General features: G+C 45.3%; 1 protein-coding gene across 1 annotated transcript in view; it reads right to left on the bottom strand.

The window, feature by feature from the left end:
* SRBD1 (S1 RNA binding domain 1) overlaps positions 1-22,785 on the bottom strand; it is a 173,973-nt gene extending 151,188 nt beyond the window's left edge. The window contains exons 1-9 of the mRNA XM_081903824.1: positions 22,620-22,785; positions 19,277-19,356; positions 17,121-17,301; positions 14,621-14,959; positions 12,492-12,658; positions 10,602-10,719; positions 8,300-8,438; positions 5,373-5,469; positions 2,351-2,486 (exon numbers count right to left, since the gene is read on the bottom strand). Coding sequence (XP_081759950.1) covers positions 2,351-2,486; positions 5,373-5,469; positions 8,300-8,438; positions 10,602-10,719; positions 12,492-12,658; positions 14,621-14,959; positions 17,121-17,301; positions 19,277-19,356 — 1,257 coding nt within the window. The 5' untranslated portion in view covers positions 22,620-22,785. The remainder of the gene's footprint in view (positions 1-2,350; positions 2,487-5,372; positions 5,470-8,299; positions 8,439-10,601; positions 10,720-12,491; positions 12,659-14,620; positions 14,960-17,120; positions 17,302-19,276; positions 19,357-22,619) is intronic.
* Between the last annotated feature and the right edge of the window lie 1,735 nt (positions 22,786-24,520).

Here is a 24,520-nt window from a genome sequence, read left to right as displayed (position 1 = left end):
AATGGGCTATGCCCAATTAGCAACGGTGAGCCCTGCTGGGACTCAAGAACCCCATCAGATGCCTATGGGAGTGCTCTGTTAACCTTGCCTATGAGACTGGGAAATATTAGATAAGCATTGGGACCCTGTGGTGGTTTAGTCGCAATGTAGGCTTTGAAAATCAGTAGGACTAATTTGGAATTTCTGCAAAACAATAACGAACAACACTTAAAAAAATAAATAAATCCCAAAATGCTGATGTTCTTTTTCTTTTTTTTACTTTGACATTGGGAACATTTGGCACACAATGTATATATAAGTTCACACACACACACACACATATATACACGTATTTTAAAAACCTTCCCTTCTTTCAGGTCACCTTTAACTACAATTATTTAACCTTTTCTCGCCACTCGGGACCAATTTCAGCTGACAGGTTTAACGCCGCGCGGCTGAGAGCACTCGTCAATCACAGGGATGTTCTCCAAGCCATTCAGCAGTGCCGCAGTGGCTGACACAGGAGACATGACATCAGACAAGACATCTGAGGTTAGATTTAGAAGATGGTGGAGCAAAGACTGAACGAACTGGGGCTGAGGGCACAACTCAGAGGAAGGGGGGTTGGGGGTCAAAGCAACGGAGAGCAAAGTAAGCCTTCCAAACTCCTGCCGGTCCCAGGAGGAAATGATTAAATGCTTCATTCTTCCTCAGCCACTGTCCCGGAATAACAAGGCATGTTCCCTTGTATCTCTGGAGAAACAGTTTGTTCGTACTAAAAGGTCTGCTGCAAATCTTTCCATCGGGCTAATCCATAATGACCTTGACTCGGTCCAGCTGCCCTCCGCCATCTGTTCAAGGGCAGCAAAGTGCAGGTGGGAAGGAGGGGGGAGGCACAAAAAGAAGCTTGCAAGGATCAGGCCAAATGCCAGTGTAGTCCAGTACCCTGTTCTCACAGTAGCCAGTCAGATGTCAGTGGGACCCGAGTTCAACGACGTCTCTCCTTGCTTGTGTTTCGCAGCAGCCAGTATTCAGAAACATAGAGTTTCCAACAGCAAAAGTGTGAACACATAGCCACTGAGAGACACATTCACAGAGGCTAAGGCAGCGGAGATAGCTCAGTTGGGGAAGCATGAGACTCTTAATCAGGGACATGGATTCGAGCCCCACGTAGCGCACAAGATTCCTGCATTATAGAGGTTAGATTAGATTGGCCCATCAGGCTCCCTTGCAACAATTCTACGATTCACTAAAATCATCCAAGATGGTGACCGTCACTTGCAGGAGCGAATTTGACATTTTAAGGCCTGTGTGCAGAAAAACTTCAAAATCTTCCTCTCACACTGGGAGCCAGTGTGGTGTAGTGGTTAAGAGCGGTAGATTCGTAATCTGGGGAACTGGGTTCGCTTCCCCGCTCCTCCACATGCAGCTGCTGGGTGACCTTGGGCCAGTCACACTTCTCTGAAGTCTCTCAGCCCCACTCACCTCACAGAGTGTTTGTTGTGGGGGAGGAAGGGAAAGGAGAATGTTAGCCGCTTTGAGACTCCTTCGGGTAGTGATAAAGTTGGATATCAAATCCAAACTCTTCTTCTTCCCTTGTTCGTTTGTTTCAACAATTTGCATGCTACTTGATCACAGTTGTCTCTAAGTAGAGTAGCCTTCAATTTATTTTTTTTAAAGCCCTCAGTAAGAACTGGAAGTTCAACGGTGGGGAGAGGGGAGCTGTCTGCCCCAATTCACGAAATTGGGCCCACCATTTTGAATGCATGGCTCCTTGTAGATAGGAATCGTGTGTACAGGCCAATAGGGGATCACCAAGAACAGCTCCCCCGAAGACCTCTGTGATTGGACAGGGATCTAGGAGATAAGGCTGCCCCCCTGAGGTATCCTGGGCCCAAGTTTACAGGGCCTCGTAAATTAATAAATGAACCTTGAACCCAGTCCAGTAGCTTCTGATCACTGGAGTTATGTGCTAGCAACCATCTGCCCCCATCAACAGTCTAGCCACGGTGCTTTGACCAGATGGAGCTTCTGTGTCAGGCACAAAGACAGCCACCACACAGATCACCTGCAAAAAACCAAGCTTTGAGTTTACCTCTGCATGTACCTCTGCATGGATCACCATAGCCAGATTATCCCTGTCCAAGAACAGCCATAGTTAGCGTACCAGCCAAAGCTGATGAAAGGCACTAAGGCTATCTGAGCTTCCAGTCATGAGGAGCACCCCCAACGTCTGAACCTCTTCTTCCCAAGAGAGTGCACCCCCTTCGTTGCACTGCTTTCAAGGTTTTCTGCTGCTAAATGGTCTACAAATTTGTTTAACAGATAAATAATATTCTATGCAGCGGAGGGGCGATCATTAAGCACCTACCTGGTGATGCTGAATATTCTTTATGTTGCAAGAAAAATTCTGGTACAGGTGAAACTTGTTGACATCTTTTTCATTGGCCTTTTTTGAGGTCACTTTTGCCAAGGATGACTGAATACAAATGTACTTTCTTTGGCATCTATATTTAAAAAAAAAAAAATTGAACAGAATTCAAATAGAAGTCATGCTAATGTCATTACAAGGACTGATAGTGACTTGCCCGTTATTATCTGTAGTGGTTCTAGGGGTTGCTCGTGCGTAAGTTGCCGCCACTCCTGGCTAGGTTACCTGGTTGAACCCTTTCTATCTGGGCAGCCCTTCACTTCGTGGCTGTCTCAGTCGCTGGCAGAATCCGTCAGTGGGCGTTTCTTGAACTTCTTCCAGCAAAGAAGTTCTTTGACGCCAAGTCTCCTCCTACTCTCCCTGCGCGGAAGTCTTCTGCGCAGGGAGGGTGTGGGCAGCGGAGCACCCGTGCTCTCCCCGCTGGTCTCTGGCGATGAGTCCTGGAGCCTTCTCTCCGATTCCCCCATCTGGCCCCCTTCTCCACTGGTGCTACGCTGATTTCCTTCCCCAGCAGATGAGCTGCCTCTCTCCCTGCTGGGACCCTCTCCAGCATCGCTCTGGAGCCCTCCCTCTGCCTCTGGCTCCGATGGCAGTTCCCTGACATTATCATACTACGTTTTAACAAAACAAACGATTTTCAGAATTAAGGAAGTACCCCAATAGCAAAGCAAGACAGAGCAGAAAATGACAGAGGCTCTTGGGCTTGGGTCTTCCAAAAGAACAGGATGTTGCACTAGATGGGCCTTTGGCCTCATCCAGCAGGGCTCTTTGCATGCTCATATGCCAAGCGGCCAAAGATGGAATCTGCTACTTTGGCTGCAAGCAACCCCAGCGTCCATGCCCTGATTCAGGATTCTGCTTTGATCCTTCCTGTTCACTGTTGGGCCACAATGGATTCCAGTTCCAGGGGTTTCGCCCCCCACCCCCCCATGGATGACCAAGGTCTGATTCATATGGAGTAACATTCGCTTCATGCAACATGCAAATCTGGAGCACTGGTGCTGCGCTTCCCTATATTCTTCTAAGCACACAAATGCCTGGATAGCTCTGCACATGAAATCCCTGGTTTATGCAGAAGATGAAAACCAGCTGGATCACATCAGAGGTCCACGGGGGCCTCCCTTTTGCCTGCCCTGAACCACACTCCACTGCCACCCTCCTTGTAAAGGACAGGACTTGGGAGCTCACTCAGTGCTGCTACACAGCTGTCTGCAGGTGGTATGCTGGCATAATAATAATAATAATAATAATAATAATAATAATACAGTGGTACCTCGCAAGACGAATGCCTCGCAAGACGGAAAACTCGCAAGAAGAAAGAGTTTTCCGTTTTTCGAGGTGCTTCGCCAGACGAATTTCCCTATGGGCTTGCTTCGCAAGAAGAAAGCCCATAGGGAAATCTCTGGGGACCTCTTTTAAAATGCTGGCGGTCGGGAGCAAAGACTTTCGCCCACCGCCGGCCTTCAGAAGAGGTCCTGGACCTCTTCTGAAGGCCGGCGGGGGGCAAAAGTCTTTGCTCCCTCCCCCGCCTGCCTTCCCGGGACAGCGGAGACTTCTCCGCTGTCCTGGGCGATCTTAAAATGCTGGCGGGTGGCAGCGAAACCTTCGCTGCCGCCCGCCCGCATTTTAAAATCACCCCGGGACAGCGGAGGCTTCACTGCCGCCCGCCAGCATTTTAAAATCGCCCGGGACAGCGGAGAAGTCTCCGCTGTCCCGGGGGCTTTTAAAATGCTGGCGGTCGGCAGCAAAGCCCTCCTGTCCCCGGAGCTTGTGGGGCGGGAGGTGGGGAGAAGGGCTTTTCTTCCCACTGCCAGCCTTCAGAACAGCCTTCTGAAGGCTGGCGGTGGGAAGGAAAGCCCTCCCCCCCTGCCTTCAGAAGAGGTCGGGGGACAGACTGTCCCCGGACCTGGTCTGAAGGCGGTTTCCATAGGAACGCATTGATTGATTTTCAATGCATTCCTATAGGAAACCGTGCTTCGCAAGACAAAAAACTCGCAAGAAGAAAAAACTTGCAGAACGAATTAATTTCGTCTTGCGAGGTACCACTGTAGTAATAATAATAATAAATATTTATACCCCTCCCTCCCCAGCCAAGACCAGTCTCAGGGCGGCTGACACCAGGTATAAAAACAATTGATTGAAACACAACTTAAAAACAAGATTAAAATACAACATTAAAACATTAAAATGCAGCCTCATTTCAGTAGGAACTCAAATCAAAAACTTTTTTGGGGATGTAAACGTCAAGTCTTCACTAAGGCCAACTATCCAGACTGGTCCTACGTGGGCCAGAAAAAAGCTAGGGAAGTCCCCAAATAGGAGTTCCATCATAGAAGGAGAAAGGAAAAAGGAAAGAGGGGGAGGGGATCAAGTTGATTCCAAGCCAAAGGCCAGGCGGTACAACTCTGTCTTACAGGCCCTGCGGAAAGAAATCAGATCCTGCAGGGCCCTGGTCTCATGAGACAGAGCGTTCCACCAGGCCGGAGCCAGAGTTGAAAAGGCCCTGGCTCTAGTTGAGGCTAATCTAATTTCCTTAGGGCCCAGGACCTTAATGGACCTTTATGGACCTTAAGGTCCTCCATGGGGCATACCAGAAGAGGTGGTTCCATAGATACGAAGGTCCTAGGCCGTGAAGGGCTTTAAAGGGCTTTAATGTGGCCAAACAGGAAGGGCCTTAGCTGTGCAGTAGAGCACCTGCTTTCTTTGCAGAGCTTCAAGCTCTGGGTTCTCCAGGTAGGGCTGGGAGAAGCCCCTGTCTGAAACCCTGAAGAACTGTTGCCAGATGGTCTACAAGACAGCTTCCTATGTACCTAAGGAGTGTTGTTTTCCACCTGAATCCATACCTGATGAACCCCTTCCACTGTGCCTATGAAGAAAGTCAGAAATGAATGCATAAAAGCTGCAAAATAAGAATTTAAGTGGCTTATGATAAAAGCAAACTGCCTGTAACAACGGCACTTACAAATCTCTGATGAAATCCAGCGTCTCTTTATCTTTAGCAATCATGTCAGCCAAGATGTGCTGCACTCCAGATTTTACTTCCTCAACTGTGGAAAGACCTGGAAGAAAATATATTTGAGCCTTGTGCTATTCATTTCTTTCCTATATTTTATGCCCTGATAACGTCCACAACACTGTGGATGTGCTCCAAGATTTAGGAGCTATATTTAACTATCAGTCCTGAGTAGGGATAATTTGAGGAGCCTTACTTTGCTGGACACTGTCTAACAGATTCAAATTTAGAACCTGTGCTTTAAAAAATGCTCAATTAAACTTTTTTTAAAAAAAAAACAAGAAGAAAAACTTCTCCACAGATGAACTAGAAAAAAGTATTTACTAGCTTCTCTATAAGAATAATATAAAAACCGGTGGCTGGAAGTGTGGAATTGTAACATAAAGTTTACAGCATGTATGTCTCTGAGAGAAAATGTTTGGAAGATGCTATATAGGTGGTACCACACCCCTGTGAAGTTGGCCAAAATGTATAGACTAAAAGATAAGAAATGCTGGAAATGTGGGGAGGTGGAGGGTGACCTATATCATCTATGGTGGACATGCAAAAAGGTGAAAGGCTTTTGGGAATCGGTTTACAATGAGCTTAAAAGAATATTTAAATACACCTTTCCCAAAAGACCCGAAGCCTTTTTGCTGGGAATGACGGGTAAAGATATTAAGAAAGAAGATAGAACGATATTCCTCTATGCCACCACAGCAGCGAGAATTTTATTGGCACAATATTGGAAAGTGGAAACTATCCCCAATATAAATGATTGGCAAATTAAAATGATAAAATATGCTGAGCTTGATAAATTAACAGGTATAGCACAGGTAAATTAAGAGACCACGATGAACAGAAATCTCTGAAAAATTGGAGTAAATACTGGAACTATATTGGAATAAATGCTTAATGTGATTGGCGGGGTCAGAACAAATACTACCAGCGTGTGAATTTAGGTCTATAGATTAAAAATCAAATACGTAATGGAAGCAGATATTCGATACTTACCAAAAGGATGGAAGGAAGTCCAGGAGGGGGTTTTTGTGTGTGTGTGTGTGTGTTTTGTTTTTGTCTTATCTTTTACTGTTTTGCGAAATAGCCAGATTAATCTATCTTTGTATAGTTAGAGAGAGGAAAAAGTTGGCTTGTATATCTTGACTCTTTTTTTTTTTGGTTATAATTTTTTCTTTTGTATTTGGATGTATGTTTGTTACGTGCATAACCTTAATAAAAATGTATTTGAAAAAAAAAAAAAAGAATAATATAAAAACCAGCCCGTTTTATTGTCTAATATTGCCCCCTACAGATTTATCTATAATTACACTAGGAGACACATTGCTAGATATAGTTGCAAGCTTTCGGTTTTAAAATTGATGTGATTTTCAGCATGTCTTGGTATTAATTTTTTAGAAGGGTAAGAAAGGATATTTTCTTCCTTCTTGTATTGTGATTGGATGAAAAGTCTTCATATTATGTGAGTTTTTACTGGTATGGGTGGGTGTTTATTTTATGGCGTATCTGCATTTTAAATCTTTGCAAGTCACTTTGAAAGACAGATACATTCAATCAATATTAAAATATACAGAATTTTTGATTTAACAGGAGACTTTAAAAAAAACCACACATTTCAATAGCAATTTTCTCCTCTTCAAAAGCAGAATATTATTCCCATCCAATACTGCAATACTTTCCATTTGTTTCATTATATCTGCCTCTGAAATTAATAGGGGCCTTATTCTTTGTATGTTCTGTTTTAGCAGGTCTGTGAGAATACAATAGATGGTTGACTGGTGTTTTATTTATTCTTACTGTATTATTATTGCAGTTATACCCACTGCCTAGTGGGACATCTTCAGGAGAAGAAAAGGAGGAAACCCTACACAAATCCACAGTGGAGTCCCTAAGATGGTCGGATGGTGTCTTGTACGCCTCCTTCTGGCAACTCCTGCAGCCAAGCTGGTGCCAAATGTATTGCTCTGCTTTCCTTTGGACCATGTCAGTAAGGATCTTGTCGCCATTCCGCACGATGCGAAAGTCAGAATGGGGGAATACACTTGGGGGTTACGCGGAGCAGGGAACCTGCCCTCATCCCAAATGCAACCAGGAGCTCATCGCTATGGCCCGAGCCCCCTTGACAGAGTGGACAAGCAATAGTTAGCCCCCAATTCCTTTAACGGAATCCCTTGCAGCAGCAGCATTAGAGGGCAGGCACAGCCAATCCATGCCCCTCAACCAACCAAACCATAAACCAATGCCTAACCGCAACCTTACAAGTTGTGACGATTTGCTACGCAGTAGGCAAAAACCAAATGGCCCCAGCCAATCAGCCAGATGGACAAAATTCCTACCAGGCCCCCACTCCAAAGCAGACGACCCCATGACAGGCATAGCAAGGTCAAAGCGAACAACCCTATTCTAGGGAGGGAGGGACGGGCAATCCGCTGCACGGGCGAAAAGAGGAAGCTCTAGCCTCGTTCAAGGAGTTTTACTATTTCTGGCTGCCAATCAATAAATGGCAACATTAACTTCTTCCCAACAACAAGGGAAGCCCCAATCGCATGAGTGGCCAACGATCAATTAGCCCGCCCCCCAACTTTGGAGTGTCCTGGCGGCCCCCACCGCAACACGTGCTCTCCATGAAGGAGAACACGCTTTTTAAAATATAAATCTGTATACCACCTTTTCCTCCAAGCAAATCATGGTTCTCTTACTCCCCATTTTATCCTCGCAAGAACCCGGTGAGGCAGGTTAGGCTGAGAGATGGTGGCTGGCCCAAGGTCACCCAGTAAGCTTCACAGCCAAGTGAGGAATCAAACCCTTGTCTCCTAGGTCCTAGTCTGACACTCTAACCACTGCACAACACTCTCTGCTTCAGTAAAGGACGTCCTTACCTTCAACACTGGACTTGACATAAGAGTGTAGGTTGAGTTCTCTCGGATTCTCAATGAGCAAATTTGCAGCATGGTCTAATCCCAGTTGCCTGGCTCTTTGTGCTTTTGTTCCTTTGCTTCCCGTTTTATACGGCGCATACTAGGATAGAGAACAGAGGCTGGATGTAAAATGCATGTGGCTCCACACTCTACAGAATATCACAGAGCGTTGGTGACTTCAAGGCTGGATTACTGCATTGTGCTCTATGTAGTGCTTCCCTTGCCCTCAATCTGGAAGCTGTAGTTAAGTTCAGAATGCTGCAGCATAGTTGCTGACAGGAGTGAGACCCTGTCAGTCTCTGCACAGAGATCAGCACTGGTTGCACATTTGCTACGGGGCCATGTTCAAGATGTTGGCATCTGAACAGCTTGGGAACAGCTTGTTCATGTGATCGCCTGACCCCACATATGCCCCGTCTGCCCCTTCAGTCTGTGGAACTAGCACTATTATAGGAGTCACATAACTTTTGTTCTGTATTTGTAAGTAATACATATTTTTCCATGCTAGCATCTGCACTCTGGAACTCCCTGCCTATTGACATCTTTGCTCTTCTCGTTTCGGCACCTGGTTAAAACATTTTTGTTTAGGCAAGCCTACCCAGACACACATATAGGTTATGTGTATTTCTATGTGTTATGTGTTTTCTAAGCTAGTGTTAATCTTAATAATCTTTTGGAGATTTTAATACCTGTTTTAAATGAATGATATCAGTATTTTATTTTACACTTTTGTAAACTACCTAGAAAGTATTTTTTTTTAACAATCAAATTGCATATAAATTTCGTTAAAGAAAATATTTAAAAGGGCAGTGACAAGAAAACAGGCATTTTCTGCCATTGGCCCTACAATCTTAATGCCCTTCCCTCCACCATATTTTTTTTAAAAAATATTATTATTATTAAAATTGGTACACTACCTTTCATCCATTGATCTCAGGACAGTTCACTGCTTATGACAATATAAAAACCACAGAAAAATTTGTGAACCAGCAACCATCAGTTACTTCAGATCCTTGTACAGACTCATATTGTTGCCCAGGATTTCCCTACCTTGACCCATAAGACAGGACCTTGTTTTATACAACTAAATCCCCTGAATTCCTGTTTTATTTGTTTATTGCAGGTTTACACTGCATTTTTGTTTCAGTTATAGTTATATATAATATATAGATAGTTATATATAAATATGGGATGCGGGTGGCGCTGTGGGTTAAACCACAGAGCCTAGGACTTGCTGATCAGAAGGTTGGCGGTTCGAATCCCTGTGACGGGGTGAGCTCCCGTTGGTCGGTCCCTGCTCCTGCCAACCTAGCAGTTCGAAAGCATGTCAAAGTGCAAGTAGATAAATAGGGACCGCTCCGGCGGGAAGGTAAACGGTGTTTCCGTGCGCTGCTCTGGTTTGCCAGAAGCGGCTTAGTCATGCTGGCCACATGACCCGGAAGCTGTACGCCGGCTCCCTTGGCCAATAAAGCGAGATGAGTGCCTCAACCCTAGAGTCGGCCACGACTGGACCTAATGGTCAGGGGTCCCTTTACCTTTATATATAAATATATATATTGTTATACAATGAAACCTCGGTTTTCAAACGTCTCGGCTGCTGAACGTTTCGGAAGCCAAACGCTGAAAACCCGGAAGTGAATGCTTCTGTTTTCGAACGCACCTCAGAAATTGAACGGTTTCCGAGGTGCGTTTCTCAGTTTTCTCCATTTATTTTGCCAACAGCCCTTTGAGCCTCGGTTTTTGAATGTTTCGGAAGTTGAATGGACTTCCAGAACGGATTACATTCGAAAACCAAGGTTTCACTGTATATTTTTGTTTTACTTATATATATGTGTGTGTGTGTATGGAGAGAGGGGGGTACACCAGCTGGATATTTTTATGTATCAATTCATAAATGCTTTAAATAAATATTTACTTTGATTTTTTTTCTGCCACCAATTCTCATTATCTTTTTGCACTTTACAAGGAGCGTTCAAAGCAAAAATCACAAGAGGTTTGCAGAATGCTTTGAATAACAATTCTATGAAAATGGACACTCTGAGCCTTATAAAAACATTCTTCTAGACAATGTTGAGCCAGATGGTTTGACTTGGCATAAGGCATTCTTCCTATGTTCCTAATTGAGAATGCACCCTAGTATTCACCCCCATAATCCTCTGCAATGAGGAAGAGGTTTTCATTTGTGGATAGGGGCATGGATGTTTGATGAAACACTGCTTTAAAAGAATCTAATGGATTTACATTTTAAAAAGAAGATACTAACCACGTGGTCCAACTCCTCCAAGGTTCTGCAGTTTAATAAAGCAGTCAAAAGGCTTTCTGAGAGTTTTCCTTCTTTCTTAAGCTTCTGGATCGAAGCATGAACTTTTTTCACAACAGTCCTAAGATTAAAAAGAAAAGGAGGTGAATGTCACACCAATTAATGCACATGTAGACACACCACTCCTAATTCTGCAGGCATCTCCTAGTGTGAAGAAGGAAATTTGCATGGACTATGCAACTGCAAAGGACATAGTCTTACATTTACATAGTGTCCCAATTCATCGACAGAAAGGGCAACTTCCCAAGCCAAGGAAATGTGTCTCAAACTGGAGTTAATTCATTCAGCTCCACCAAAACTTTGGAGTGGACTGTGGCATCTCAGACAGGTTCTGCAACCCACCCTAGACAAACTGGCAGTGCGCAAGCCAGCTCCTTAGAGATTAATGCATTTCCTATATTATATCTCTCCCAACCTAAAGGCCTGTAGGAAGGCAATGTAACAGAACATCCTTCTAGGCAGCCTTTCTCAACCTGTGGGTCCCCAGATGTTGTTGGACTACAACTCCCATCACCCTTACCTAGCAAGGCCAGAGCTGAGGGATGATGGGAGTTGTAGTCCAACAACATCTGGGGACCCACAGGTTGAGAACCACTGTTAGAGCATTGGGAAAGGGCCACAGCGCAGTGATAGAGCAACTGGTTTGCATGCAGAAGGTCTCGGGTTAGGTCTTCAGCATCTCCAGGAAAGGTTAGGAGAGACTCCTTCCTAAAACCCTGGAGAGTCTCTGTCGGTCAGCGTGGTCAATACTGAGCTAGATGGCTGACAGCCTCTTATGTACCTTCTGCTCACCTGAAAACAAGTTCTAGGTTTAGGGGAAGCACATCCTTTCCTAGAAACCAATTCCCTTAGTAACATTTCTCAGACATCCATTTATGTCACCTAGAAAACTTGGACAAAGTTTTTTTCATTTTTTATAAATTCATGATGATGATGATTAATCCAAAATGCAGCAGCTAGACTGGTGACTAGGAGTGGCCGCCAACCATATAACACCTGTCCTGAAAGACCTACATTGGCTCCCAGTACGTTTCCGAGCACAATTCAAAGTGCTGGTGCTGACCTTTAAAGCCATAAATGGCCTCAACCCAGTATACCTGAATGAGCATCTCCACCCCCAATGCTCAGCTGAGGTCCAGCACCGAGGGCCTTCTGGCGGTTCCCTCACTGAGAGAAGTGAGCTTACAGGGAACCAGGCAGAGGGCCTTCTTGGTAGTGGCGCCTGCCCTGTGGAACGCCCTCCCATCAGATGTTAAGGAAATATCTGACTTTTAGAAGACATCCGAAGGCAGCCCTGTTTAGGGAAGTTTTTAATGTTTGATGTTTTATCATGATTTTAATATTCTTTTGGGAGCCGCCCACATTGGCTGGGGAAACCCAGCCAGATGGGCGGGGTATAAATAATAAATTATTATTATTATTGTTATACGCATTTAAATACTCTAAACAACTCGGGTTCAAAATATCTGAAAGGCCTTGTCCTTCTCTACAGGCCATCTCAGCAGAAGGGGCCCTCTCAGTAATTCTAACACTCTTGTGGTGGGGGGGCAAGAGAGGATATTCTCTATGGTAGCCCATAAGTTGTGGAATTCTCGCCCCACAAAGGTGTGTTTGGTACCTTCACTATACAGCTTTCGGTGACCAAGGCCTACCCGATTCCTATGACTGCAATCTGTTTTGACTGTTTTTAATTTTAAACAGTTTCAACCTGCCCTGTCCTGGGACCTGCAAGTAAAGGGCATGCTGTAATTTAAAACTTATTATTATTATTATTGACTTTTTATGTGTCCTCTGTCCCTTTCCACTGCCACCGCCCTCCACCACATGGCATACTGTAGTTCTTCCAGCGTCTGCTGCACTTCACGCAATGCATCGGCCTCCATGTTGTTTATAAGCTCTTTCCGATAGCGGGCAATGAAGGGAATAGTATTATCGTCGTTGAAGAGGCGGATTATGTTCGCACACACCCATTCTTCAACGCCAGTCCTTTGCGACAAGACCTGAAACAGTAAATAAGAAGCCCAGCAAGTCAATTGGGATTCTCACAAAAGTGGGTTGTTGTTGTAGTGTGGTACCTTGGTAGTCAAACGCCTTAGTTGTCGAACAAATCAGCTCCCGAACGTCGCAAAACCGGAAGTGAATGTTCTGGTTTGTGAACATTTTTTGGAAGCCGAATGTCCGACGCAGCTTCAGACTGGCTGCAGCCAATCGGTAGACGTGCCTTGGTTTTTGAACCATTTCCGGAGTCGAACGGACTGCCAGAATGGATTAAATCCAAGAATCAAGGTATGACTGTATAAGCTTGTGTAGCCCAGTACAGTGGTACCTCTAGTTACGAACTTAATTCGTTCCAGAGGTCCGTTCTTAACCTGAAACTGTTCTTAACTAGAGGCGTGCTTTCGCTAATGGGGCCTCTTGCTGCCGCTATGCCGCCGGCACACGATTTCCGTTCTCATCCTGGGCAAAGTTCTCAACTCGAGATAAGTCTTCCCGGTTAGCGGAGTTTGCAACCTGAAGCGTTCGTAACCTGAGGTGTTTGTAACTTGAAGTGGGAAAGGGCAGGCTGGGGTGAGGCAACAGAAGCAAAAGAGCTCCTTCTCTTTTCTCCTGGCAGTGAAGAATAAACCTGGCAATCCCACCAAAAATCTCAATCTCCAGCAGCCAAGGCCAGCTCACCCAGGAGGCAAGGTGAGGCAATGTCCTCATGGCAGCAGGCTCCAGGCAGCTGGGAGGGCTGTCAGATCTGGCCTCTGGCAAGCACACCTCTTGCCACCTCCTGCCACACCCTCCCATCAGATGTCAAGGAAATAAACAGATGACTTTTAGAAGACATCTGAAGGCAGTTCTGTTTAGGGAAATTCTTAATGTTTGATGTTCTTTATCATATTCTGTTGGGAGCCATATGGACAGGGTATAAATAAGTTAATATTTATTTATTGTTTTTATTATTATTATTGAAGCCATGTTGATTTCTTGTTGTTTTTAAATTAAATACCTCAAAAATTACCTCAGAGCAGCTAATGCTTAAAAAGAAATGGGGACATAGGAAACTGCCTTACAGTGGTACCTCGGGTTAAGTACTTAATTCGTTCCGGAGGTCCGTTCTTAACCTGAAACTGTTCTTAACCTGAAGCACCACTTTAGCTAACGGGGCCTCCTGCTGCTGCCGCGCCGCCAGAGAACGATTTCTGTTCTCATCCTGAAGCAAAGTTCTTAACCTGAAGCACTATTTCTGGGTTAGCGGAGTCTGTAACCTGAAGCGCCTGTAACCCGAGGTACCACTGTATATAGAATCAGCTCATTGGGTCAATTCACCCCAGATGTGTCTACACTGAATGGCAGCATCTCTCCAAAGTTTCAGGCAGGGGACAATCCTGAGCCGTACCTGGAGATGCCAGGATTCAACCCAGGATCTTCTGCATGCAAAGCAGGTGCTCTATCACTGAGCTACATCCATTCCCAATATAAAATACTGGGAATGAGAATTAACTGCCTATAAAACTGGTGTACTTCTTTTATGAATAAGCTTTAAAACCTGTAAACCAGAATGAAGGTGAACAAGATACACCGTTCTTTTTTAATTTTTCAGTATCTCCCTACCTGTGGAGCTTGTAACACCAGGTTCAATAGTTTGAAAAACAGAAACTTCCTATCCCACCCCCGCCATTCTGTTCACAAATATCTGAATGACCTCTTTTTGATATTCCCTCATGAAACCCAACACTAATTGTAACCTTCCTGCACCATTGCTTTCGCTCAGGGTAGGTTCTCATTAGAACAGGGGAAAGTATGCAATTTATTTTATAAAAATAAATAAAGGCTAATTTGCTTCCTGGAATACATCCAGCACTGCTATTATATACAACAGAAACCAAATTTATACCTCAGTCCAGGCCACAGGCTTTCTTTATGCTGCAACGGGTTTATGTGAGCTTTGTTATGAAAGGGAAAAGATCTCATACCTGCACAATGTCCCAGTTCATTTTATGGTCTTCGTCCAATTTGGCACTCGCCGCACATTTCACAGGCTTTCCCTGAGGACATGTGGCTGAATTTGGTTTTTTTAAAGGAGGCTCGTCAAATGTAAAATCTTCTTCCGACTCTTCCGACTTCACTTTTCGTTTTGTTGCGGCGGCACTTGTGGAGGGTCCTTCGGCGTTCTCCGGGCTGTGGGCTGGGCGCCCTTTCACAGGGAGCTTTTGGGCTGCAGATTTCGGCTTGACATCTTCCTCTTCCTTAGGCTGCAGCAGGTGAAACGCACCTTCGTTCCCTCCAGGAGCTGCAATAGGCACCGATGTCTCCTGCCCAAGGCACCAAAAATACATTTAGAATGCACGTTGATGAAAATAAGAGAGATTAAACGCACGGATGTTGCATGGCCTAGTCACATGATGACACCAGTTTCAGCCTCGCTCCAAGAGTGATAAACGGATATGCTGGAAGCCGCTTTGGATGTAGAACTGTAGGGCTCTGGCCATTCCATAAGCATAACCTCAGAACAAAACTGCATCACTAATAATAATAATAATTTATTATTTGTACCCCACCCAACTGGCTGAGTTTCCCCAGCCACTCTGGGCGGCTTCCAACAAAGATTAAAAATACATTAAAATGTCACACATTAAAAACCTCCCTGAACAGGACTGCCTTCGGATGTCTTCTAAATGTCAGGTAGTTGTTTATCTGTTTGACATCTGGTGGAAGGCCATTCCACAGGTGGGTGCCACTACCAAGAAGGCCCTCTACCTGGTTCCCTGTAACTTTGCTTCTCGCAATGAGGGAACTGCCAGAAGGCCCTTGGTGCTGGACCTCAGCGTCCGGGCAGAACAATCGGGGTGGAGATGCTCCTTCAGGTATACTGGACCAAGGCCATTTAGGGCTTTAAAGGTCAACACCAACACTTTGAATTGTGCTCACTCAGTGAATGTAACTTTGTTATTAAGTTGTTTGAGTTTAAGTTTTGCGAGGTAAAGCTTTTGAACCATATTTTTAGACAGAATTATTTTTTATTTCAATGCAAGACTCAGTTTTGTTCATCTACAGCACGTACGTCCAACTCCCAAGAGACTGTGATCTACTCCCAGTACAAAAAAATCTACCCACTGTCATTGGCAAGAACTTGTTTGGGGGAGCTTTGCCCAGAGTTATTGAACTTTTTTTGGGGGGGAGGAGTGCAAAAAAACGCTTGCAAAACACTCCGCCACCCTCCCTCCTTGCCCCACTCTGCCACCACCGCAGGGAATATAAGCTTCCCCAGCAGCAGCAGCGGCAATGGAACCTAGCACCGGAGCGTGCAGACATTCATTGCCCACTTTTTTTAATCCAACGATTGATCAGGAGTACCCCAGGGATCATTTTATTTAATCCCATGATCGACCTGGAGCACCATGGCAATCCATCTGTCGATCGCGGTCAACCGGTTGAACATGTCTGATTTGGAGGCACAAAATTAATAACTCCAAAACAATGGACACCAACTTGGGTGGCTTTAAAAGAGGACTGGACAAATTCAAGGAGAAGAGAGCTATTGATAGCTACTAAGTGCAATGGCTCGGCTCTGCTGGAAGCAACAGGCCCTGCCTTGAGGGTTTCTCACAGGCTCTGGGAGCAGGATAATCGACTAGATGGGCCATTGGCCTGATCTAGCATGCTCTTATGTTCTTCATGTGTTCAGAGTCTTTCCCATTCTCTTCCATAAGTCATGGATTGTGCTGTCCGCGCGACATAAATTCATCTGATGCCCAGAACAAAATGAAAGGTCGGATTCTGCTTGCATGAAGTTCTGTGTGCACACAGCAAAGGGTCTGCACAACTTTAGACTGTGGACTCAGTAGTCTTTTACCGCTGCACTCCTGTACATCTTTACTCAGAAGGAAGCCCCATTGCATTCAGTGGGACTTTCTCCCAAATACATAAGTATACAGTTTATAGAGAAGTAAAATTCCCCCAGGCACCTGTGGAAAACCAAACTGGGTATGAGGTTCTCCAAGTGTAGACCCCTGCTTCCACAGAAATTTATTTTTACAAGGACACGGGTGGAGCTGCGATCTAAACCACTGAGCCTCTTGCGCTTGCCAATCAGAAGGTCGGTGGTTCAAATCCCCACAAGGGGTGAGCTCCCATCGCTCCGTCCCAGCTCCTGCCAATCTAGCAGTTCGAAAGCATGCCAGTGCAAGTAGATAAATAGGTACCACTGTGGAGGGAAGGTAAATGGTGTTTCCGTGCGCTCTGTCATTCGTCACGGTCCTCTGTGCATCAGAAGTGGTTTAGTCATGTTCGCCAAATGACAAAAAAGCTGTCTGTGGACAAATACCGACTCCTTTGGTCTGAAGCAAGATGAGAACCCCATAGTAGCCCATGACTGGACTTAACCATCCAGGGGTCCTTTACCTTTACAACAATTGTTATACACTCTTTCCAATGCATTGAAAAGTAAACTGCTTCCTAGATTCTATGACTTACCAATTCCTCTTTTACTGCCACCTTCTTGGTCCTTTTCCTAGGCACAGCTGGTTTCTTCTGGGCAGCTACAGTGGGTTTTTTCGCTCTCGACACTTTTGTTTTGGGCGCACTGGCCTTCCTTGCGACTTTCTTTTTTGGCTCCCATTCCTCTTCGTGCGTTTCCTCTTCCGATTCTGAAGATCTAAATAAAGAAGGAACTGACTTTAGAGAAGCTATATGCGATTCTGTCGTGTTAAAGAAAGGGGGAGGAAAAAACAAATCTCAGTATTTGAGGCCAAGATGCATGCAACAGATCTCAGAGGCAAAATGGAGGGCAAGGATGGAGGTAAAAGCAACAAATTGCTGCTGCCTCTTTCTGAGAAGAGGGGTGCCCATCATGAGTAACTCAGGATCTTGAAATTGTAGTCCTATCTTTGTGTTAAATTCAGCTAGCCAACAAGTAAATAGGCAGAGGTGTGGCAGAGTGGCATGGCCTTTGCTGAGGTAACATGTGCTCTGACTGGTGTGTGATTCTGAGGAAAATTTTATGCTTGGTTGTACGTCTCTCTATGTACAAGGTGTGACCTAAGAAAGAAAAAAACCTTTCTGTTACATTTCCCTCGAAATGTACACAGCTTTTGTTCCGTTTCCTCAGCAAACTGTTATCAAGATTTTTCTCTTTGGACTCCATCTGCATTATTCTCACTGCGAGAAGCCAAGTTACAGGGAACCAGGCAGAGGGCCTTCTCGGTAGTGGCACCCGCCCTGTGGAACGCCCTCCCACCAGATGTCAAAAAGAACAATTATCAGACTTTTAGAAGACATCTGAAGGCAGCCCTGTTTAGGGAAGCTTTTAATGTTTGATGCATTACTGTATTTTAATATTTTGTTGGAAGCCGCCCAGAGTGGCTGGGGAAGCCCAGCTAGATGGGCGAGGTGTAAATAATAAATAATAATAATAAATAATAATAATAAAAATTATTATTATTATTGTATATTATTACTCAAGTGACTTTGCCAAAAGAGGAGACAAAGTGTGAGCAACCAAGCCAAACACTTGCTCACCCACCATATATTGTGGTCCACTAAGTCAGGGGGGAGGCCCCCAACCACACAAAAACACACTTGGCAAAAACACTAACCCCTCTTCAACCAGGCCTTGGGCTGACTGGCATCCAATGCCCTTTTAAATATGTTGTGGGAGGGGGGGGATTATTGGTTTGTTGTTGTTATTTTTATTATGGATCTTGTGTTTTTTTATATTGTAAATTTATGTTGTGAACCGCCCTGAGATAAACGGGTGACAAATTTAATAAATAATAAATAAGCATAAGCATATGCATATGGGAAATTTAAATTGGCAGTTATCACACAGCTGCCCCTAGGTGAGCCCAAATCCCAGAGCAAGCATTAACCCTAGTTTATTGTGTAGGACACCTGGAACATTAACAGCTGCATGAGGACCAGGCCTGACAGGAATTTTTTTACTGTGCAGTAGGCCCACTAATATCACTTTAGGAACACCATCAATTACTACAGTGGTACCTCAGGTTACAGACACTTCGGGTTACGTGTTTTCAGGTTACGGATGCACCGAAACCCAGAAGTACTGGAACGGGTTAGTTCCGGGTTTCATCGCTTGCGCATGCGCAGATGCAGCACTGCGGGTTGCGAATGCTGCGGGTTGTGAACGTGCCTCCCGCACGGATCACGTTCACAACCCGAGCGTCCACTGTAAATGCTTCTGTTTTCAAATACGCCTTGGACGTCGAACATGCCACACGGCTTCCGCTGTGTGCAAGATCCTGAGGCCTAGCTGTTGGCTGTTGAGTTTTCGAAAGTTTCAGAACTCAAACGGTCTTCCAGCACGGATTATTTTCGAAAACCAAGGTACCACTGTAACTACTTAAATTCAGAATGCACCAACCACCAACCAATGGGTGGAGGTGTAATAAAGTTTTTTATTTAATACATGGTCAGTCCAATTGAAATTTTAACTTATTTAAAAAATTTCTGTCATTTGTTCATATGAGCTATTGTTATCCAAACAGAGATATAAACTTAGTTTTTAAAATTCTGCCATTTTTTTAATTTTTTAATTCATTCTGACTGATGCAACTTGTTCCAATTATGGGTAATTTGGATTTTTAAAGTACGACGCACAAATTTCAACTCACGATTTAAGGAAGGAAGGCAGCTCATCTTCTGGAATCCCTGGTTTTGGTGCGGTTCTAGTTCTTCTAGGCAGAGCCGACATCTGAAAGGTGAAATATCCAATATCAAAACACTGTTTCCCACTTCAATTACCGTAGTTGGTGCAAATATAAGGCTTTCAACTGCTTAACTGTGACTCTGGATACTGACAGCAGAATAGGAGGATATACAGGTGAAACTCAGAAAATTAGAATATCATGGAAAAGTCCATTTATTTCAGTAATTCAACTTAAAAGGTTGAATTGCTCGGTCTCATGTCTCTCATCTTTCTCTTGGCAATGCCCCATAGATTCTCTATGGGGTTCAGGTCAGGTGAGTTTGCTGACCAATCAAGCACAGTAATCCCATGGGCATTGAACCAGGTTTTGGTACTTTTGGCAGTGTGGGCAGGTGCCAAAGTTCTGTAGAAAATGAAGTCAGCATCCCCATAAAGCTTGTCTGCGGAAGGAAGCATGAAGTGCTCCAAAATCTCCTGGTAGACGGCTGCGTTGACCCTGGACTTATTGAAGCACAGGGGACCAACACCAGCTGATGACATGGCTCCCCAAATCAACACAGACTGTGGAAACTTCACACTTAAGCATCTGGCATTGTGTGCCTCCCCATTCTTCCACCAGACTCTGGGTCCTTGGTTTCCAAATGAGATGCAAAAGCTGCTCTCAACAGAAAAGAGAATTGGGGAGCCATGTCATCGGCTGGTGTTCTAATTTACCGAGTTTCACCTGTAAATAATAACAATAATGTGTGATTCAGTATTCCAGATCAGGCCATAGGATCCTGCGTTCCTTCTCTCATCCTTTCCTTAGGAGCCCACTTTCTCCTTATGGGGATAAACCACACTTAGCCATTTACTTAAGCAATTTTAGGAAAATCTTATCTCAACTTAAGAAGTCTAATTATACAACAGCTATTTGGCCAGATCAACAGCCCCCTTTAAAAAATCTCTCTTGAGCTGAGCCAACAAACTAACCAGGAACTCATCCACTAACCATAGTTTCCTGTTTCATCTAAACCAAGAAACTATGGCTAACAGGTTCAGAACAAGTAGGCTAGGACACCAAATTTAACCCATGGCTTCATATCCCACATTGTTCTGAAGCCATAGCCATTTCTTGGCCACTTGTCACTGAGTTATACCAACCTGTGACAGCACAGGTTGGGCTAGTTCTGGATTTGAACAGAGCTTCATCATATGGTCATCTCTCTGTAGTTTACTTGGGTCCCTAGCAGGCAGGAAGCAGTTGGCCATTTTAGCCTCGCTGTTTGCATAAAGAAGCAAATATCCAGCATGCTAACAGCAATCTTATTTGTATTGATTTACAAAGCCCTGAACAGCTTATGTCCAGGGTATGTTGGGGATTGTCTGAACCCTTGTATCTCAGCTCAGTGACCAAGATCATCTGTAGGGGCATCACTGGTCGTTCCTCAAGTTGGTGTGGCTCATTTGTCAACCAGAAACCAAACCTTGAGTGTCATCGCCCCAGTCAATAGATTCAAACTTAAACATGGAAAGCGTAATGCTGGTGGTCAACAAAAGAGGTTTAAAAGCTCTCTCAAGGCAAATCCTAAAAAAAATGTAGTATAGACACTAACAATTGGGAAACACTTGGCTGTGAAACACTTGGCTGTTCTTCAATTTGAGAACAGCCTTTACCAAAGGTGTCATGGGCTTTGAAGACACTCAAACTCAGGACGCAAGGGAGAAACGTGCTAGGAGGAAGGCATGCTTGGCAAATCCACACCGTGATCAACTCCTGCCCGGGAACCAATGTCCCCACTGTGGACGGAAGTGTGGATCCAGAATTGGCCTCCACAGTCACTTACAGACTCACTTTTAAAACCGTGTTTATGGAAGACAATCTCACTTGGCTACGAATGATAGCCAAAGAAGAAGAACAAGACATAGATTCAACAGGTGCCTGCTGAAAATGTTTCTACTCTGCCGGGGGCCTATGCAGACAATTAAGAAAACATCCGTCCACAACAGTTAATTGATGCCTGACTTTTTATATGGTTTTTACTATACGGTTTTATCTACTTTTGTTGTAAACCACTTTGATGGCAGCATAAAAATATTTTTATAAACATAAATTAAGGTTGTGCAAACAAGCTACAAGCAGCTGTAAGTGAAAACAGCACAAAAGAAAGCAGACGTGATTGAGAATCCCTAAAAATCCTCTCTATTTCTTTTGTTTATCAATTAAAACAAAGACAGGCAGATGATTGGATGCAGCGCTTCCCTTCTTTTAAAAAACGGGAGTGTCAGGACACTTTGCATGTCCATAAGGAGGAATGGGCAAATTTTTGAGGGGGGAACAATGGAGGAGAATAGACACCAAGCCTGGGGGAGTAGCATAAAGGTAAAGGTAACGGTTCCCCTGACCATTAGGTCCAGTCGCGGACGACTCTGGGGTTGCGGCGCTCATCTCGCTCTATAGGCCGAGGGAGCCGGTGTTTGTCTGCAGACAGTTTTTTCCGGGTCATGTGGCCAGCATGACTAAGCCGTTTCTGGAAAACCAGAGCAGCGCATGGAAACATTGTTTACCTTCCCGCTGGAGTGGTACCTATTTATCTACTTGCACTCTGACGTGCTTTCAAACTGCTAGGTGGGCAGGATGGCATATTATGGTACAAATTACACACCTACTTCATGTAGGTGTTTTTCCAAAAGGAAAAAAAATCCTGGGAAATAATAAGGCTGATCTGAGAAAGGTCAGGACAAGCAGCTGTCAAAAGGGACCAGCAAAAAGTGCATTTTGCTGCCAAGTCTCAATGAGCCCACTGAGGGCCTGCTGTGGTTACACAAGAGCATGCCACATACGCACATGGACACTCATATTATGAATGAACAGCATTCTTCGCCAGCCTGGCACCTTTCATGTGCTTTGGACCACAACTGTGCTGGCAGTGGCAGATGGGAATTGTAGTCCAAAGCACAGGGAGGGGAATCAGCTTGGCAAAGCCTGCTGCACAGAAATAAATTAAAGTTTGCCTCCACGGCATTTGAAAACAAATGTGATCGAGCCTTTTATGGCAAACTGATATGGGGGTTTTTGTTTTTTAAGGAAGGCGACTCCGGTTGTCACTTGCCCTTGTATCATCACAAACGTGCAGCGATCCGACAGCCCTGGCGTTGCTTGGCTGCCTGCCTTCTTCCCCTCGCCCCGTTTTTGTTCCAGAACCCACCGGGCACTCGGGAGAACCCCACACGTCTGAACGCAGCTCCCCGCTGTCGCCCCGGAAGCTCCCGAGTTCCCCGCATCCCTCCCGCTACACGCTCCTTGTTCTTCTCCTCTCCACACTCACCTTCCCGTAGCGGGTGTTTCCCGGCGGCGCCAAGAGCCGGGTGTTTTGTTGTTGAAGGCGACGCCTTCTCCTTGCGCCCCTCCAATCGCGGCTGCAGGCTCGGCGTTTGAAAGCGGCGCGCAGCGCCACCGGAGCCTGCGGGGGAAACCCAGGCTCTCCAAGACCCGGCAAGGCGAGCGGCGAAGGGGAGGAGCAGGAAGTGATTGCCGCGCGGAGCGACCAGGCCCCGGAACAGCCCCGGCTCCAATCAGGAAAGGAAGCTGAGCGCGCTCCGGATTACTTCGGGAGCCAAGGGCGGGGGAGGGAGGGAGTCGGGAAGGGGGGTCTTCTTGTTCCCCAGCTCGCCTCTGCCAAGAAAGAAACCCAGGCGCGTGCCTCTGGTGACCTGAGGATCCATAGCGATCTAAGGATCAGGTCCTGCGCACGGCGCACTCCCGTGCGTAATTACGCGCGTTTTGGCTCGCTGTGCTCAATGGGAGTTTCTCGCTTGGGTGGGGAAGGTGGGACTCCGCTAGGTGTTGCTGGACCATAGCTGTCAACTTTTCCCTTTTCTTGCGAGGAATCCTATTCGGAATGAGGGAATTTCCCGTAAAAAAAGGGAAACGTTGACAACTATGTAGCTGGACTGCAAGTCCCCTCACCTTCGGTCGGCATGGCTGGCGGTCAGGAAATTATGGGAGTTGGGGTCCAAGGACATTTGAGGTGCCAGAAGGTGCTTGTCCTGGGAAATGGATTTAGCAGGGGGAACATCACACTTAGAATGTTGTTTAGTCGTGTCCGACTCTTCGTGACCCCATGGACCAGAGCATGCCAGGCACTCCTATCTTCCACTGCCTCCCGCAGTTTGGTCAAACTCATGCTGGTAGCTTCGAGAACACTGTCCAGCCATCTCGTCCTCTGTCATCCCCTTCTCCTTGTGCCCTCCATCTTTCCCAGCATCAGGGTCTTTTCCAGGGAGTCTTCTCTTCAATGAGTTGGCCAAAGTATTGGAGTCTCAGCTTCAGGATCTGTCCTTCCAGTGAGCACTCAGGGCTGATTTCCTTCAGAATGGATAGGTTTGATCTTCTTGCAGTCCATGGGACTCTCCAGAGTGTCCTCCAGCACCATAATTCAAAAGCATCCATTCTTCGTGGATCGGCCTTCTGTATGGTCCAGCTCTCACTTCCATACATCACTACTGGGAAAACCATAGCTTTAATTATGCGGACCTTTTTCAGCAAGGTGATGTCTGTGCTTTTTAAGATGCTGTCTAGAATAGAACACTTAGAATAGTGGTTCTCAAAGGGTGTGGCACGTCATACTGGTGTGGCAGGAGGACGTGGGCAGAGCCAAGGGGGGCAGTATTTGGAGGCATGGCCATCATGACTAGTAGCCATCCTCCATTAACTTGTCTAATCTTTTAAAACCTCCAAGCTGCCGATACCTTGTATCAAATTCCACAGTTTAACTGTGGATTGAGCTGCCCCCATGTCTTGAACAGTTAACACAGGAAGAGCTGGGCATGGACTTAAATCTTTTTCTCCCTCTGCATTTTAAACCTTAACAGTGAAATCCTGTGCGTATCTTCATCCCGTTTTGTTCAAATGGGACCTACTCTATGGAAAGTGGATATAGGATTGCAGCCCAATTGTCCCCCAGTAAATTACTCGCTTTAGGTGTTCTTTTACTTTTTTTTTTGTAGCTTTTAATGGTTTTTTGTTTGTTTGTTGCAAAGCCAAGGTCATAAAGTATATAATGTTTTTGCAGTTTTCTACCTTTTGGCCACTAGGTGCTGCTGTGTGCTGTCAAGCATTTATTTCCCACTTGGCAGCCCAACGTATTTTAAAACCCACAGGGCTGTGTGCGTGATTATTCATCATTATTGCTGCTACTTGAATAATTAATACCAAGAGTGTGCAGAA

The sequence above is a fragment of the Podarcis melisellensis genome (assembly GCF_964234715.1).
Source record: "Podarcis melisellensis genome assembly, chromosome: 3".
NCBI classification, from domain to species: Eukaryota; Metazoa; Chordata; class Lepidosauria; order Squamata; family Lacertidae; genus Podarcis; species Podarcis melisellensis.
This window is presented reverse-complemented; position numbering and strand designations above follow the sequence as displayed.